General features: G+C 40.1%; 1 protein-coding gene across 3 annotated transcripts in view; it reads right to left on the reverse strand.

Moving 5' to 3' along the window:
• LOC127570240 (oxysterol-binding protein-related protein 3-like) overlaps positions 1-19,071 on the reverse strand; it is a 131,144-nt gene that overhangs the window by 24,385 nt on the left and 87,688 nt on the right. For all 3 annotated transcript variants that reach the window (XM_052015565.1, XM_052015563.1, XM_052015562.1), the window contains 8 exons: positions 17,737-17,874; positions 16,514-16,613; positions 14,499-14,746; positions 11,051-11,188; positions 10,087-10,150; positions 8,093-8,171; positions 1,517-1,661; positions 268-412 (listed from right to left, as the gene is read on the reverse strand). In XM_052015565.1, the coding sequence (XP_051871525.1) occupies positions 268-412; positions 1,517-1,661; positions 8,093-8,171; positions 10,087-10,150; positions 11,051-11,188; positions 14,499-14,746; positions 16,514-16,613; positions 17,737-17,874 (1,057 nt within the window). The remainder of the gene's footprint in view (positions 1-267; positions 413-1,516; positions 1,662-8,092; positions 8,172-10,086; positions 10,151-11,050; positions 11,189-14,498; positions 14,747-16,513; positions 16,614-17,736; positions 17,875-19,071) is intronic.

Consider the following 19,071-nt stretch of genomic DNA (forward strand, 5'->3'; position numbering starts at 1 on the left):
CCTTGTGATTTTGTTTTTAAATGTCAGAGAAGTGCGAGCTCAGCTGATAGGAATGTGTTAAAAGCAACTGGAAATATTATAAAATATCTCACACTTTGTCATATCCTTGCTTATTACAAACTCTGTTTTTCTAAATTTGACACTTACAAGTGTCCTTTAAAGGAAAAGCTCATTTTCATTCAGCAACTTTTCTTCCTTCATGAAGTGAATAGATTTATAATAACACTACAGCTCAGTATTAAAAGATATTTGACACAAATCACCTACTTGGTCTCCAGATGCATGTTGCTGATGGGAGAGTTCCATAGAATATACCTTCATGCCACTTTCCAAATAGTCGATTCATTATCTTCCCATTTTGGTTCATTACGATCCCTTCAACCTCATTAACATTTGAATTCCAATATTTTGCCTAAAATATCAAAGATAACTTGTAAATAGGGTGCAACAGAAAGATGAATATCAAAAAGGATTCTACTACTAAAACTGCAATAAACATTGAAGATGTATCTGATACAAGTCTGATATTTAATTGCTGGTGTTTAAGTATTAAACCCAACTGTTCTTACCAGCATCATGTTCTAAAATGAAGCATTAGCTTTGATTTATCCTATGTTATTTTAGCTAAATTCAATAAAGTCACCATTCACTACTTCATGACATTTTAAACTCAAAACCTGGACTGTTTAATTTCAAGTGCTTTGAGTGAAGGGCTTTAGGGGCCTGCTCATTAGTCTTCCCAATAAGTTGTTCTGGTAATAACAAGATTTTTCTCTTGGCTATTGTGAAGGTTCTTGAAGATTGTTTCAATATTTTAATTAGCCTTGATAATAGAGTTTCATGTTTCTGGCTGATGGCTGCAAACCAGGTTGTTCAACTGCAAAGTTCGGAGAATCTGTTTCACACCTTGAACACCTCCTTAGAGCAGCAAGCTTTTGGAGACTCCACAGCATGAAGCAGCAGAGCAAAGCTTTAATTTCCCTGACAATGAGAGTTTCTTAACACCCCAGGATGTATAGGTGGATTGAAGTCTGGAGTACAAGGAAGATTATCCATATTATCTTTTTAATGTGGATATGGAACAGTCAAGATTGCTTCTAGCAACAAATTTAAGCTGCTTTTTGAATTAAGTCCTTAGCAGCAGGTTGGGGCAAGCATTGCTGAGGTAGCTGTACAGTTTGAAATTATTGACCAGATGGGAGGCTTGTGATTCTTTTCTCCAAACAAGGACAATCCCTATTTTACATGAAGGGAAGTTATTCACCCTACTGCAAACTACTTTCTTCTAAAAACTGCAGGAGCTTAAACACAAAGCTAGCAGTACAAAAGTAGGACAATGTCATCTGAAGTGGTTTGCATAAACTAAATATAGGTTCGCCCTAGTAAACAGGTAAAGGACACATCCACACATATCTGATACAGAATATGTTTTTAAGTGAATTATGATTGGAAGATAAACCAACCAATTTTGGAAAACATTAGCTTGCTTCCTTTCAAAAGGAGAACATTTTCATACCTTCATAAATGTCAGCTTGCACTGGCAAATGCTACTTGCTGTATTCTTAATGAGAATCTCTCCATAATGTTCTATCCACCTCTGTCCACTAAGAATATTGTGTATACAAGAAGTTACTTTATTCCACTCATAATGGTCTCCATATCTGAGGAGAAAGTTGTATGGTTAAGATTTATTTTAAGCAGGCCCACAGAAATATGCATTTAATCTATTTGAGCTAAATATATGGAATAACATCTTAAAATCTTGTTGAGAAGATGTCAAACAATTGATAGTTACTTCAAGTTTGGTCAGAAATATTGGGGGAAAATTATCCTTTTAAGCATACAATCTCTGAAAAACATGACACCCACAAAGCAGAGTCTGACTGGTAAAACATACAGCTCTTCCTCTTAAGCTGTGGTTAATGCTGGCTGGTACACCAAATCACTTTTGTTGTTCCTTGCCAATCCAATAATAGGATACCAGGAACTCCCAAATACAGTGAGGTGGTATTGGTTGGCCAGCAGTAGAAAATTGGAAAGGTTAAGTAGAGGAAAACAACTCCTTGAACTGCATGTGTCTGCGTTTGTTTACAGAAAAGTGCACAAATAAAATGGGTGGAAAGGAGAGAGAGTGCCTCCATATATACCAGAAGGGGTTGATAAACAAATTGTGCAGAGACCATTAATACAGTGGAGAAACAAAGGACTGCAGATGCTGGAATCTAGATGAAAAACACTATGATGCTGGAGGAACTCAGCAGGCCAGGTAGCATCTGTGGAGAAAAGCAGGCAGTCAACGTTTTGGGTCAGGACCTTTCTTCAGGACTGAAGATAGGAAAAGGGGAAGCCCAATATATAGGAGGGAAAAGCAGAGCAGTGATAGGTGGACAAAAGAGGGGAAGTGGGCACAAGGTGGTGATAGGTAGATGCAGGTAAGAGATAGTGATAGGCAGGTGCGGGGGAGGAGGGGAGAGCAGATCCACCAGGGGATGGATCAAAGGTAAGGAAAGGAAAAAAAAGGGGTTAGAAAAAAAGATAGGCTAGGAAAGGGAAGCAAAGAAGAGGCATGGTTGGGGGGCAAGGTTCCAAGATGGAAAATGAGGTGCTGTTCCTCCAGTTTAACATAGTATAAGGTTATCCACCAGTCAACCCTCTTTTGCAGCTTTACCCGCACCCCCCAACCCCCCCCCCCCCAACTGCTGCAAATATGCAGATTAGTTATAAGCATGTCAGTTTTCACCTACGTTGTACTCAATAAGGCAAGGCAGGATTCAAAACATTGCTTTTTCCTTATGGCATAACAGTACACAGTTATGATATGTGATACGGTCACATCACATATCAACTAGAGTAAGAGGAACTTGCCAAGGCGAGTTTAAAGAGAGTAAAGAAATTGTTGCTTGATGTGTTTAATAGGAGCAGGGGAATAAGCTCCCAGTGAACCAGATATGAAGCACTGGGATTTCCAAACAATCAAAATCAGATAGTGGATTATCAGAGTTTTATGCAGATGAGAACAAACTAACACATTCAGCCTGGGTGCATGACAGTCTCCTTCTAGCCCAAAGATTGTGCATGAGTGAGAGACCATGACAATAACATGTTCCCAGCATCTACAATGCAAGCCACAGGACTGCAGCATCCACAAACAATAGGCCCCTTATGATCTACTTTCCCATAGTTCATCATGGAAGACAAAATGAAGCAGTCATGAGAAGCGACTGTTAAGCAATGTAGGACAGAGCATCTCGTGCCTTGCTTCATTTACTGTTGGATACTGGATGAACTAGACCAGGTTTTCATTCATTATAAATGCCCTTGCATTATTATACAGACTTTGCAAAGGATCAGCAGTATAAGAAGACAACCAAGCTCCTTCAAAACAGTGTGAAACTCTGTACATGGCTTTTATAGAATTAACTAAAAGGGACACACTTCACTACTTTTTTTCTCCATTAGAAAAGACCATGTCCATAGCAGACATTTCCAAGCAAAGGCTACAGTGGCACTCAGGATAGATTTAGCTAATGCTTATACCTAGATAAAAGAACAAAGTGCAAGGTTTTGTTTGCACAATATTATGTGTTGTATACATTATTGCAGTCACTGGTGTCTCCCTTATTTTGATGGTGTGATGAAATGAGCATCTTTAGAATCCTGCAGAACAATTTCTTCTTTCCAACAAAGTAGCAATAACTCACATAATCAAATAGTCTTGTTATTGGAAATCTTCTTTTGTTCAAGTTCCTTTCGTGTAGGTTTGGCATCCAGCAAAATCATAGCCTGAGCACTTCCTCCAGCTTATGTTGGTCTGCTACAGACTTCTTTGAGCTTATCATTCCCCAGTGGTCTACTTCTCCAATTGCTTGCCCTCATCAGTTGTAATGGTACCATCCAGATCCTTCAGCAGAGCCATCTTATTCTTTGTCAGCTTGATGGCCTTTTTAGTGCCTACATACCATTGACTCTTGTTACTGGTACCTGCTTCACCCAGTCTGGTTGCCTTTTGTACAACTTCATTGAAAACTTGTTTCTTGACAAGATCAATGATCCAGCACATCAGTACCATGCTCTCCACATTTCTTTCAGAATTTGAGCTTGAAATTTTACTTTGTCATGTAAAAAAGGGCAAAGTCTGAATGCAGGATCTCTTTAAGGTTCAAGAATGCCGTGTCAGCACCAAGTCCAGTTGATGCCAGTGCTTTTATATGTAGTATGTAATTTCTCCACTATGATAGTTTTCTGATGTCACCAGTGAGGCTGAACTTTGAACAGCACAGAGTTCAAGAACTTGGATTATTGTCACCTATACATCCAAGCTATCGCTACCAAGAATGTCAGACTACATTTAGCATCATGTTCAAGTCTTCAAGTTCCAAGGAATTCCAATCAGCTCATCCAGCCACCAATTGGAGCTGTGTTTCCCTTCATTTTGCCTATAGAGCGCAGATGTTGACGAGGCTAATGAATCCCTTCCGTAGTGCAACTCAAGCATCGTAATAAAAGTGGACGTTGCAACTGGACCTTCAGGTGATGACATAGTTCATTTTTTCTTTCAAAACCAACACCTGGTCTCTCATCAATTCTGCCAGGTTTTCCACAGTGTAGGAAACAGCGTAGTTCTTTTTCTTTATGAAGCCTGTGTTGAAAGGCAGTTTCCAAAGGACCTCAAATGCTAATTCTGAAACGTGCGAGTTCATTATTAAACACAGCCACTTCCCTCAAGCCTACACATCGAGCAAAGTTGCATCCAGTGGACAAATCCAAAATATAAACAGAATTGCAAGCTGGAATAATATCGGTGAGTAGAGGAAGTAAACGAAGCAAGGTTTGTTTGACCCACTTTTCCCTAGGGTCATCCTTATGCAACATAAGCAATTGAACCCAACAAAAATTCCAGTAGTTACCTCAGGATCTACAGGGTCCTCAGGACCTCATGGCTCTTCCTGCATCTGTCACAGGTCCCCCCAAGTTACGAATGTCTGACAGCCCTTACGTATGAACGAGCGTTTGGGAGACTAGCAGGATGGATGCGACGCTGCAGGCATCTTTTGCTGGGTGGGAGTGGCGTGCTACTACATGCCTTCTCTCCCAACCCCCACATCCCACCCCAAGCCAGAAATGTTGGGGGCTGGGTCAAGTCTAGCAGAGTTGGGAGCACTGAGCAGAATGGCTCAGTCAGCGAGGGAAGCTGGCAGCTGGCAGCTGCTCTTCCCGCACTTGCTCGCTCTCCGGTCACTGCTGTTTCTGTTCATTTCCAACTTACAAACAGTTTGGGTTACAACAGGTTCTCAGGAACTGAACCCTGTCGTAACCTGGGGACTTGTTAACGGCATATTCCTGTCACTTAATGTCTGTTTTGTCACTTAATATTCTGCCTATTTGTACATCCAGGGAGCCATCCATCAACACCATAACAAAAGCATATTTTGGGTGTCTGGAGTTTGTGCTCCGATCAGCCGCCAGTATTTTAATATTCAAAGGAGTTCTGCTAGTTGGGATGTGCCCCCATGGTAAATATGCAAGTTCCGTCTACATTCAAAATGTTAAAGTAGGTAATTATAGCCATTGAAACTGTAGTCAATAATTTATTGTTTTTGTTTAATAAGTACGAAACATCACTGTACTATTGAGTGTCAGGAGAAATATCAGAAAATCTGTGCTGAATAAAGAACTTCTATATCTCCCAACTACAGCTTCCATGTGGCTCAGATCAGCAGTCACAACAAAGGCAAATGAGGTTGCTAGCAAACTAGCTGAATTTGTATCTGCCTAGTCCCCAGTCAGAAGAAGTAGTTAGCCAGCAAGGGGGGAAGGTAGGTGAGTGGGGGAGGTGGGGGAGAAGATGTAACAAATCTTCCCCCCCCCTTGCCCACCTTCCCCCTCATACCTGGACTCACCTATCACCTGAACTTACCTATCACCTGCCTGCGTGTGCTCCTCCCCCTCCCCCCATCACCTTATTCTGGCATCTGCCCTCTTCCTTTCCAGTCCTGATGAAAGGTCTTGGCCCAAGACGTTGACTGTTTATTTCCCTCTGTAGATGCTGCCTGACTTGCTGAGCTCCTCCAGCACTTTTTGTGTATTGCTCAATCATTCTTGCAGCAGTGATAAAACTCACCTCAGCAAGTCTAAAAGGATAGATGGGAAACTGTTCAACCTACATTGTCTGCACTTCAGAACCAAAATTACCCCAACCTCAGTCACTAGGCTGACAATGCATACACATGAACATTCCAGGTCATCGCCAACTTTTTCAGTGAATATGAGAATGGGCTTTGCACTTATACACAAAACAAAGGTCCTCTGCTAACCTTCCCCGATGACAAAGATCCATGATGACATATTTTGAGAATGGAGGCAGACATTGATGATAAAATTTAGCATTGCTAAAGAAATCAATTGCTTCCAGTGCACCAGCATAGCTTTGACCATCTGTGGAAAAGAGTGTTTGAAAACTATGCTTGCATGCCTGGAACAAAGCTTGCATCTACAGTACGATAGTGATCCCTGCTCCCCCATGTGCTTCTGAGACACCAGGCACGTCAAAGCACTGTTAGATACCATCAATGGCATCTCTGAAAAATACTCCAATCCACTGCTAGAATAAGCAAAGCAATTTTACTGTCCTCTCCCAGACCAACATTCCCAATATGAAGGCACTACACATTCATGTGCCAAGCACCAGGTTAATAAACCAGACACAACTCTGAGCTCCATCATGATAAGAGGTTAGCGAGTGGACAGAGGAAACAATTCAAGGATATTGTCAGAGCCTCCTTGACAAAGTGAACATCCTCCTCCCCAAATTGTCACAAATACTCAAAACAGAGGAAGAACATTTGAGGTGGCAATGAGAACCTTGAGTCCACTTGTCAGGGGCCTGGTCTGAATGGGAGGAGGCCAACCTATCCACCTCCCAGACTATCCACCTGGCTGCCGAATCGAGAAGTTTCTGTCCCACCTGTGGTTCCCACAATGGGCTCATCCGTCACTTTAAAACCACAGAGCTAGAAAGGAAGCAGTAATCCCTGACCCCGAGAGACTGCCTCAGAGAAGGAGGAGAGATCTCCAGAACTCGGGTACACAACTCGCAATGGCATAATGTCAGGCAGGGATGGTTGACTGTATCCCCAGAACTGCAGATACAAAGTCCCCAGGTGGGTCCCAGAAGAGGAACCAAATATCACTCAGTTTTAAAGCTATTTTGGGGCCCTTGCTCCTTTAGCTGAGCAGTTGATCTACAAGTCCTCCCAAGATTATGAACACCCAATTTATGGACAGCCCATTGGGACATCCGAACGAGCATTTGGGAGGCCAGTGGAACAGAGTTGCTGGCTGCTGTGGGGCTGTAGACATCTTCTGCCAGATGGGAAAATGGGGCTTTTCTCCCCACTACTTCCTCAACACCTCCACCACCAACACCAAACTATAACAATCTGGGCTGGGTCGAGCTGAGCAGATTCACACACTGAGCCAGTGAAGCCAGCTGAGAGCTGTTCTTCCCACGCCTGCTCGTTCCCCAGTCACAGCCGTTTCTGTTCATTTCTGACTTACGAACAGTTCTCAGCAACAGAACCCTGTCATAGCCCTGGGCACTTCCTGTAATGTTAAAATTCCGGATCAGGCATTGAGATCAGAGATGAATCTGCACATCACAAGAAGTGCCTACTAGCATTTGGCATATGGTCCACTCAGCAGATGAGGAGACACTGAGACTGGCAGAGGAATATTTTTCCCCAAATCATTTTCTTCAGGGAAGGGAATAATAAGGTTAATCGTCTTAAAATCCTTTGAGTCATTCATATGTAATGCAATCTTCAACTTAATGCATGGAAATGTGCTTTATGGCTTTAAACCTTAAAATCTGGTAGATCAATTTATTCAATTATATGTTATTAGTACTTTCAATTGACCAGAAAGTGCTAAGAAACCACCAGCAATCAAGACAGTGGTGGGATGGTAAAGACAGAAAAACTTAAAAGCTTTCCTGGAACAAATTACTTTTGCATTATTTTACTCAGTTTCACAATTGATATAAACTCTGTTAGCTGTTTTCCTGCAACAGGACACTTCCTACAATGGTACTTACTTTGGAAGAGTTACATGAATTGTGCCAACTGGAACAATCTCCATTGATTTACCCCAAAACTTGTTTTTCCACCTCACATCTAATGGGGAGTGAAAATAAAACCATAACTTAAAAAAAAAACATATCAAGCCGTTAAATATTTTTATACTTGTGCAAGAACATTGACCTGCAATTAAAATTATAATTTTTAATGTATTAAGACGGTTTCGCTTCTCCTCCATATTGCTCTCAACACCTATAGATAAAATAGAATTGACTCACTGCTAACTAGTGGGCATGCAAAACATCAGACTTAGTTCCTGCTGGCTGACTGATTTGTATCATTGCTCTGCAAGTACTGCTTGAGCATTCAATAACATGTCTTCAAGAACAAGTTGATTTCAGACCATCTTTCTGATATTTCTGCAAAGATTGATTGGATCTTTTGCAATATCATGTATGCGCAATGTTCTATAGCACTAATTATTCCGTCCAACAATCTTGTGCTGGCTTTCTGAAGGAGTACCTGATTGATTCTACATCCCTGTTGATTACTCCGGCAATTTCCCCACCCCCTACAGAACACTAGTATTTCCTTCCTAGAAGGAATGTGAGTCCACGTTTGCTTTAGAAAAATGTGGTACTTATTTAAAATAAATGTATTGAATGGATAGGATAAAGAACAGGGGTAAATGGTAGTTCATTGAACTTTATAATTTAACAACTCAATTCACTCACTTTCCTTTTAAAAGCTATGCTGTCCTGTCACCAAATGCTAATGAGCTGGGGGTGAAGGGGTGGGGGATGAGGGATGCAAAGAACCTACTGCATAAAAATAATTGTCACTATTTATTTTCTTTTGGTTTCCGCAGATAATGGTTGTAAAACATTGCAAATCCTATCACGTAGGTAATTGCATTGCTGAACCATTTGCAAGCTCTGCATTGATTTTTTTTAGATCGGGTGATAGGGTAAACTTCTGAAATCTAAATTTTCTTCATCTCCAGTATGGAAGCCACACTAACTTTCTGCCATGCAAATACAAAGTTAGTAGCTTTTTTAAAAAAAAAATTAGTCCCCTCCTAAATTTCTCAGGAGATTGAGACATTATGAACAGAGATACATTTGAATGCACCAAAACACAAAGGCAAAGGTACAACAAACGGACATGAGACTATCGGGATGGGTTGACTGAGGAAAATCAGAGCAGAAAGGCAATATGGAGGGTAACAGAGCAAAGTGACATGATACGAAGAGAAGAGGAGAAGTACAGACCACTTCAAGTTTAGACCATCTAGATAAGATTGAACATTTTTTCCCCAATCCACCTCAACAACTTCATTTTTAGCACCTCTTACATCTGCTTCTAATCCAAGTTCTAATAGAATGGCATTCACCTGGAATTTGGAACATTTTACTTATGAGCAGTCAAGTTCTGACGAATACTGAACTTATGATCTACTGGATGTGTCCAGTTGATGTGCATGCCTCTGAACTCAAATGTTTGCAGACTCTGTATCAAGGTTCATGACCAATCTTTCAGGTGGATTTGCTGCAAAAGGGGGAAGGAAGATTTTAGGGACTGTGGTCCATGATTTGCCACAGAGTACCATACAGGGAAAATCAGGCTCATAGCAAGCATCTCTCTCTGCCAGACCTGCTCCCACGATACCCAAAATTAAATGGTTATAAATCTCAAGAATTACCTCTGGACAAGTGAATACTCATCTTGTATACTCTTCTCTGCAACTTAGATTGGAGTTCTTCAATATAAACAACAGATATGTAACATTTAGACACTAAGATAAATGAAAGATGCTCATGGTTTTTCTTGGCCAAATCATAAGCCAACCTGTCCCACAACTAGGAATGCCTCTCCATTTCTAATCTAGGAGGGACAAATATCACTTTTGATTACTACTCTGTGAAATTTGCAAATTATTGCCATTCTGAAGCAGTATGCTGTCTTTAGAAGAAGAACTTTGGACTATTTGATTATAAAACAAAATTCCTACCTTGCCAGAAAGCAAAGTTCTTTGATTCAGCATGACATGCAGATATTGGAGGATGGTGGCTGACCTAAAATACAATTGTAGAAAGCTATTTTCCATAAACTTGTTCTTGAAGAGTTAAATTTACATCTCATCATAAAACTGCATAAAAAGTGTAAAATTCACAAATGCATCTCTATATAATAGTTAATACTTCTGCTATGGTTCTCGTCCACTAAGCATCCATATTGGGAGATAACTGGTTTTGATGTTACAAACCCACATTTCATTTATTTTAATACAGTTCGTCGCTGTTCAGGGCATACGATTTGGCCAGAACCCAACCAGCTGCATTCCTTACATTCCCAATGGTTACTGTCAAAGCCAAACAAGGGTGGGGGCAGGAGGCAATGCATTAGCACTAGACTTCTTCAGAAATTGCAGCCAGTATGCATTTTTAAAGAATTCCAATTGTTCAAGAAGGTAGGAGCTCAGCTGAAGAAAGGACTGAATCGTATTCCAGATAAAAGTAAAATCTGTTTCTATGGAGGTAACATTAACAACAACAATGCCCTCCTAGCTCTATTTGAAGCATAGTATTTGCAGGAATACCCTTTTACTAGACCCAGCCTGCAATCCTTCCTCTCTTTGGAGCAGCAGATCATCACTGATGCATCTGTCCTTGCTGTGTAAGAAACCTTGTGCTCCTAATTTCGGATGCCATCAGAATGCCCTCAGTGGGTAGAGGTACAGGCTATTCCAGCACACCTTGGTTGATAGAGTAGACCAATTGGAATTTAGTGAGTTGAATCTGAAGTAATAAGTACCCTAGGCAACTTTAGCATAGAAATGCACTCAAATGAATATCTCATTTGCAAAAATGTTGACAACAGTATGAGACACAGTCATATCAGTTACCCATTTCTTAACTTAACCTGGCCCTGCACCAGAAACAGATGTCAAAATATTTTGTTTTTAATGTCATTACCTGTTCAGCAATGAACCTGAAGCCTTGCTCTTTCCTCGTACATTCATACGTCTCCCCTAGAACTGGGTTAAATGGCTTACTTCCAGCTCTGTAGTATGAAGATGCATATGCTGAAACTGCAAAGGCTGCCACAAAAGCCTATGGGAATATAAGAGATAAATGACATTGTTCTTATTCTGTCACTTTAAGCACAAAGGAACACTCAATTATTATTAGGTTGCAAAAAGTGGAACCATTACCAATCCCTTACTTCATGCCATGCCTAGGTATGTTCACTGTAATGTTCTAAACAAGTGTCTGCTCATTGAAAACAAACACATGGAAGCTAAAATACCAAACCTGTGATTTGACCTTAACTTAAGTGTGACAAAACGGTATTTTTGCTATGACTGTTTGGCACATAACAGCAGTATCCAAGACAAACAAAGACAAAAAGAGGTACATTATGTTATTTACAAATGCTGACAAAAAGAAACACGCTTTACAATTATTGACACTGAAAAATATTCTACGGTTATGACAGTCACTGGCAAAACAGCATTTCTTGTCTATTCCTTAGCAGTCTGTGTGCAGTGCTATGAGGTAGGTATTTCAACATCACGACCCAGCAATAGCAATAGAACAGCCATATATTTTCTGGTGAGTATGGTATGTGACTTGGAAGGAAATTGCTGGCATCAGGGCCAGCTGCTCTTTTCCCTCTGGTTGATAGAGATTCTGGGTCTGGGAGGCTTTATTGAAGCAGTTATGGCCAATTGAATCAATGGTCTTGAAGATACTGCATGCTGAGTGCACAGCTCACCAACAGTGATGGATGGGATGCAATTCAAATAGGCCGCATTCTCCTGATTGGTGCTTGACTTCAAGTGCTGCTGGATTTGCATCCTCCAAGTTGTTTTAGAATATTCTGCTGTAACTTGTACCTTAGCTGGTGGAAGGTCTTTGGGAGGTCAGGTGTCAGGTATCGTTCTCAGCAGAGTGCCAACCTCTGATCTGTTTCTGCAGGCATTGCATTTTGTTCAATTGGCTCAGTTAAGTTTCTGGACAATGATGCTCCCAAGGTTATCACAGCACTGTGTGATGGTATACAGCATTTGGTGATAATGCAGTGATCGCTGGATGAGCTTCATTTATAAAGGGAATTGGTGAGACTACATCTTGAGTACTGGGAACTTTACAAGACTGATAACCAGAATGGGTAGGTTGTCTCATGAGGAAAAGTTGAACAGGCTAGGTTAATCTCTTTTGGAGTTTAGAAGAGCGAGAGCTGACTTGGTTGAAACATTCAAGATTCTGAGGGATTTTGACAGGATGAACGCAAGGAGAACATTTCCTCGTGTGGGAGAATCTGGAGCTAGGAGGTTACTGATTAAAAAGGGGTTGCCCATTTAAAACAGATGAAGTGAGTTGTTAGGGATACAGCTGTCACTTTCAGTGACATTGGCTTCCGCTTTTTGGGGGGCTGGAAGTCGAGGGACCGGGGTATATTCTCAAAGTAACTTTGACAGTTATTACAATGCATTGTGGGTAGTCTAAAAAGCAGCCACAAAAAACTTTAATGTACAGAGTTGGACTGAGTACTGCAGAACGTATAATGTTCAAGTCAATACACAGTATTACATCAAGTCGTTTTAGCCTGCAAATGCTTGGCATTCCTTGGTTCAAAATGAATTAACATGTGTTGACTCTAGAATGGAAAAGTGGTCACACCCATGAAAAGGGACGAAGGGGAATGGAAGGAGTCAAGGTTATTTACCTAAATTGGTCCCAATCTTAACCTCCTCTTTTACCACCTTATGCAAAGGGAACCAAGTACTGGTGAAGTGGCACACACACTGCATTATTACTTCTGTAGCCATTTGATATAACCAGTAGTTTTCTAGGCCATTTCAAAGGATAATCAAGATTCCATCACAATGCTGAGCCAATCAAGATAACAGATCGGACTTCTTTCCCCAAAGTACATCAGTGAGAACGAAATAGCTATTTACAACTATCTAGCAATTTCACGGTCACCACTGCTGATGCAAGCTTTTCATTCCCAATTTAATCAACTGCATTTAAATTCTCCAGAGCAGTGTCAGAATTTGAGCTCTCATCTGCAGATCATTAATCCAGGCTTCTGGATTACTCGTCCACTAATACATCCACTGTGCTATTATGTCTTTTGATACATTCTTATTGTACATTTTTCATGTTATAAATTATTTTCACGTGACATTTAATAAAATCACAGCTGGAGTGTAATGCTTCTGGCATTGCTTAATTTGATAACATTTAATTAGCAACATTCATCCCTGCCAGTTAGTCTTTCCTGAGGTATGAATAACTCAATTTCAATTACAATTTTTATTTCATATGGAAGTTTACATTATACACACCAGCAAACTTGCTTTCTTTTCTGCATCAGAAGTGGCCAAACCATCTGTGGTATTAGCACAGTTTTCCTCCCTCCCTTGTCACAGCCTGATATATTGGGCATTCCCACATCACTACATTTTGCAACTTTTACTTTCCTTTGTTTGTTGTGCCCACTCTCAACTACCCTCATTTCATGGCTTTTGTGTTCCTTTGTTCAGATACTCTCCAACCGCCTTTCATAAACCCATCAACCAGATGATCTTGTTTACAGATCATCTTAAGGGAAACTCTAGTTTCACTGTAGAGATACTCCCTTTGTCAGATCTATCCCTACACCACTGTCTCTTTAACTTGTTTCCTCTCTTTCCTGGTTCTGGCAAGGTCTTTGACTTGAAATATTAACTGTTTCTCTTTCTACTGATGCTACCTGACCTGTTTCCAGTTTTCTCTATTTTAATCTCAGATTTCCAGCATCTGCAGCTTTTTGATTTCCATTATATGTTATTCTTTGATGTATGTACTTTGATTTCTTATTTGGTCTCCAAAGCACCTGCTCTCAGCTTTGTAATGCTTCTGGGCTGCTTCTCATCCTCCTAGGCCCTCCTTTCAGCTCAGACAGCCGTGGAGAGGGCAGAGTTGTTCCACACTAGCAAACTTAACTTTTGTTTTTACAACAGATGCTGTTGATCAGCTAGATATTCCCTGCATTTTCTGCCTGTCTTACAAGGAGAAAGCAATGCAGACACAAGGGCGAGAGGAAAAAAAAATATTGAGCAGCTTAGAGAAAGGCACCTTATGGAAAGGAACATCCACAAATGCAACTTGACAATAAGCAGTAGCAGCCAGGCAGGATCATAAACTGCAGACGGACAATCTACAGATCGAGCCAAGGTTCTCAAAAGCACAAGAAAAGCCATTACCAAGTTCCTGAGCAACAACAGATTTCCAGCATCTGTAGTTTCTTATGCCTACATTACTAAATTCCTTTTGTTTACCATGAGGAACAATGGAAAATGAATACAGTTTATGAATACGCATTTGTACAGGCATCCTATAATTACAAGGGTAATTGAAAATATTTGATTACCATTCTTTCAAATGGATCATCTGCCTGAGAAGCCTTGTCCAGCAGCTCACTGTACTCCAGTTCTTCACAAAGGCGCTGAAGTGTGTTCAGTGGTTCATTTAACTGAACTGGCATGGAAACCTTGGAAAGATCTTTCCCTATGTTATTCCTTAGAATGTTCCAAAGGCTTATGTTACTATTATTTGGTCCTGGAGCAGGCAGGCATGATCTTCTTCTACTATGCTGACTTGTACCATTTTGAGAATGATCTGTGTATTAAGAAAAATAAAGATTTCTTAACTTTGTGAAAATCTTGTTACCACACTAATCGAGACTGGTGATTAGATCTCAATCACTGAACCTCAGTTGAAACAATAATGGCGTTGCTGATTTATAAAAATAATTGCTTTGAGATGCATCACTGTGTTATGGAACCATCTGAGCAATGTAACAATTTTGCTACATGTATCAATTCCATCCATTAACTTGAAAAGCACTTACACAACGATGACTCAGATGGTGTCCGCAATCCATTTTCTTTGTCTAGCGCTTAGATGGCTCTTTTTTATCCCCCAAATCATCTGCAATGGCTTCTCTTTCTGTGCCCAGAGCATTACCTTTGGTATCCACCAAGGATTTATCTCTTCCCACTCCCCCCACCAAGTCCCCAATATCTCATCTCCTTGCATCACATTGCTCAAAAGCCCTGCAGCACTTTTCACACATACAATCAACAGCCAGCTTTACCTCACCATCACTTCTTTTGACCAATCTGCTACCTCCAAATGTTTCAAAATGCTTGTGAAAGCCATCATCCTTGGGTCCCCACTACAACTGTTACCAGATTAACACCAATTGTTCTCCCTCACCACCAACTCCATTCTGCTCCCCAGCAAATGAACAAAATTGAAGAAAACTACTCACAACCTTAATGTTGCATTCATTCCCACTGCCCATTCCCAATCCTGCTACAGTTCATCTCATGCCAGAACCCTTACCTATACATCCATGAGTTTATTACCTCTGGATCTGACTAATCCAATGCATGATTGCAGGTCATCCAGAACTCTACTTAGCATGTCTTAATTCGCACCAAGTCATGCACAAATCACCCCATTGCTTGCAGAACTACTCTGGCTTCCTATCCAGCTATAGCTTCATTTAAAAATTCTCGCCTGTATTTTCAAATTCCTTCAAGGCTTTATCTCCCACCATGTCTATCATTAGCTCTTGCCTTATAACCCTCCAAGATATTGGTGCTCCACTGCTCTATTGGAGACCTCTTTCTCATCCCCAAATTTAACTTTCTGTCAAGATTATATTCTGGAATCTGTAAACTCTTCTCTTCTTCCTTTCTTTAAGATGTGCCTTAAAAAAAAATCAACACTTTGGCCACCTGCCCCATCATTTCCTTACATGACTCAGCATCGTTTTTGTTTGATAAAGCTGGATAAAGAAGCATCCAGCAGGTCTTTCCTATGTTAAAGGCACTAAGTACAGTAAATGGACATTGTTCCTTAGCAATGTTCTGCATACAAATACTAGGCAACGTAAACCACGCAAGCTGGTCACAGATGTCTTTGCTGTGAAGAATTAAATAATGGTAAAATGGGCTTCAGTATCCCGTCTCTAGGAAAGATTAGTGGGAAGAAAAATCTGAAACAATTTCAATAAATAGTTGCCAACTAGGGCACTTGCCAGAAGTAGGCTTCAGTTTGTACCATCAAGGATTATCTATGGGTTTACTTCAAAAGCAACCAGTGTAAATCACTGCCTTTGGGAGAAAAGGCAGGAATACCATAATTTTTCTCATTTCATCAGCTGAGTCCAACTTATATTTCAAAAATCAGCATTAAAAATCTGAGAAGAATAATTTCCAACCATGTTTTGGAGAAAGATTGAAAAGTTCCCTGCTCTGCAGAGATTAATTTAATCATGATGATCCCAACTCATTCCTTCCTTCAACAAGCATTCACCGGCACCTGTCTGCTGGTAAACAACATGCCATGCACCAAAAGTGTACTGAATCATCTTACATATTGTCTGAGCATTAGCTTCTGCTTCAGTGGTTAAGTTATCTTCTGAAGTATTGTCACTTATGTCACTGACATATGAATCATCATCATCATCTGAAGCCTACAACAGAAAAAGTTATTCACACTTTAAAAAATTTATGTAGAACATCCAAAAGAATAATTAGTATTGACACAAGACCAGAAAATAATATTGTCAACGTATACACAGTTGTAACTTTTGAAGCAAGACTCTTTGCTAAATTATGGGATGGCAGACCAGTTACAATATCAAATAAATTGCCAGAAATGACTCCACAGGGAAAAGTCTGAAAGGGCTCCCAGCAATCACTAAATGAAGGCAGGAACCCGAGAGCAACCTCTTCCAATCATAATAATACAGGAGGAACATTCAAATCCGGCAAAGGTGCAATAATGAATCAGTCACACATTCTATACCTTGCAGGAACTAAAGCCATACACATTACAAACTTATTACGGCTAATACAGCAGTTCTTACATTACGATGTCCCATGCAAACCAATTTCAATGGAAATTTGGATTGGGTCAGATGAAAGCATCAAGACAGACCATGTTTTAGTAGTTTCTCATGATTAGGCTATACTGTGTGTTGAAAGAGTAATTAACATTTGCTTAAGGATAATGATGGCTATACATATACAACTGCAGAATCCTCCATTCCAATGTCACTGGGAGTTTGGTGCAAATTAGGTGTATGATTTTAATAGGTGGTGCTGAATTCAGATCTTCACCTAGCCCAATACAAGCAGCTGCATAGATTATATGAATCACTTATGATAATATATTTATCTGTACAAAATTCTAGATATCATTAAAATTACATTTCCCACGTCACATTGTTCAGTCTCCTGCTGTTTTCCTGAAATAATCAGCTTCTGTTGGCATTACAACAGAATGAATAATAGGCATATTTCAATGCCACAATGTGGACTTCTCCCATGTGTGATCCAGGAATAATGTGCATCATCAGGCTTTTCAATTGGGCAAGTCATTATAGCCAAATCAGAACATGTTCTGAAATGAGACCTGGCTTGGATGCAGGCTACAAAGGATGTCCAATCAAGATGGACAGGACTCACCAAGTAGAAACCTTAGTTGGGACTGAAACTTGTCAGATCATAACAAAAGCCATTCCTTATACTTAAAATGCAGAATTAACCAGAATATAGATGAGGGAATAGTTACAGCAGCCGATACACACTAACCTCATTCTCTGATGAGCTTGCAGATAATAAAACTTCCTGTGCATCAAAGAACTCAGAGAGGGAGTCTGCTCGAGAGATCCTGCTTTCATTGGACAGCTGATGGACCAGGGGATTACTTACTTGGGTGAGGTCTTGCTGCTGCAGAATACATTGAAATAATTACATTACCAAATTCTGACACATCGGAATCAACTTTCTGAATTGCATCCAAATTGAAAAAATTGAAAATTAGAAGTTCAAATGTACTCGTGTAGTTCTCTCAACAAGAGGGCTAATCTTTGGATGTGGCACATCAATAAAAATGCCTGTATTATTTGTAACTGGAATACCCACCAACTGTTCTGATAGCGAAGAGCTACCAAAACCAAGAGCACAACTATGATATCTGTATTTCTATTTTTAAACTGCAGAAGGACAAATCATTAAATATGCCCATTGCCATCAATGGGTTTTGGTTCATAGGATTTCTTGCAAGAGGAGCCTTGCAGGATCCTGGAAGAAATCCATGCCTCCCTTTTCCTTGCCCCCCTCCCCACATCTATTCCTGACTGTGATGAGATTTCCTCACTCCCGTATACCTCCTTTGTATCAGGGAGGTATTCCCAAAGATCTCATGTGATAACCTCCAAGACGCACAATTTTAACAGTCAAGAGTACTAATTCCTGCTCATTTTGTTGTTACGTAGACAGCAGTTCTAGATCAGGTTCCAATTATGATCCACGTGGCTAATTTGAGATGTTGATTGGAATTTCATAACTGGCCTTGGACGTCAAGATTACCAGTTCTGAAACCTATCCAGCAATTTTTCATGAAAGAACAAGGAGGAAGAAAACAGTTAAGCATTGATGGGGCTTCACTGCTGTGCCCTGTAGCAGTAGAATTTAAGACGTGTACTGTACGCTTGCATATGATAAATGGCCAAGATAATTAAAGATGACAAGAAATGGATCTTGGTGTATTGCTGCATATCCCAGAAAGTGGAGGCAGGAAACGGACCAGTGGACAAATTCTCACAAGAGTGACATGATTAACAAATTAACTAACCATCACTGTTACCTCACAATTAGAATTATTTTTGTATTAATTGTTCTGAAGTTATCAATATAAAATCTACTTGAGTAATGAATCATAAATTAAGTAACAAAACATTTTGATTCAAATAACTATGTTCGTAATTATCCTCTTGCATTTTACACTTTTTAATAGATCTACAATTATTTCAGTGAAATTTTAAGAATACAACCAAAAAATAAAAGACCAAAACAAAGGCACAACCAAAAGTGAACTTCCAAAACAAATCAAATAAGAATGCATTTAGAGTACAGTTCAAAGTT

This window comes from Pristis pectinata, chromosome 5 (assembly GCF_009764475.1).
Source record: "Pristis pectinata isolate sPriPec2 chromosome 5, sPriPec2.1.pri, whole genome shotgun sequence".
Classification (NCBI taxonomy): Eukaryota; Metazoa; Chordata; class Chondrichthyes; order Rhinopristiformes; family Pristidae; genus Pristis; species Pristis pectinata.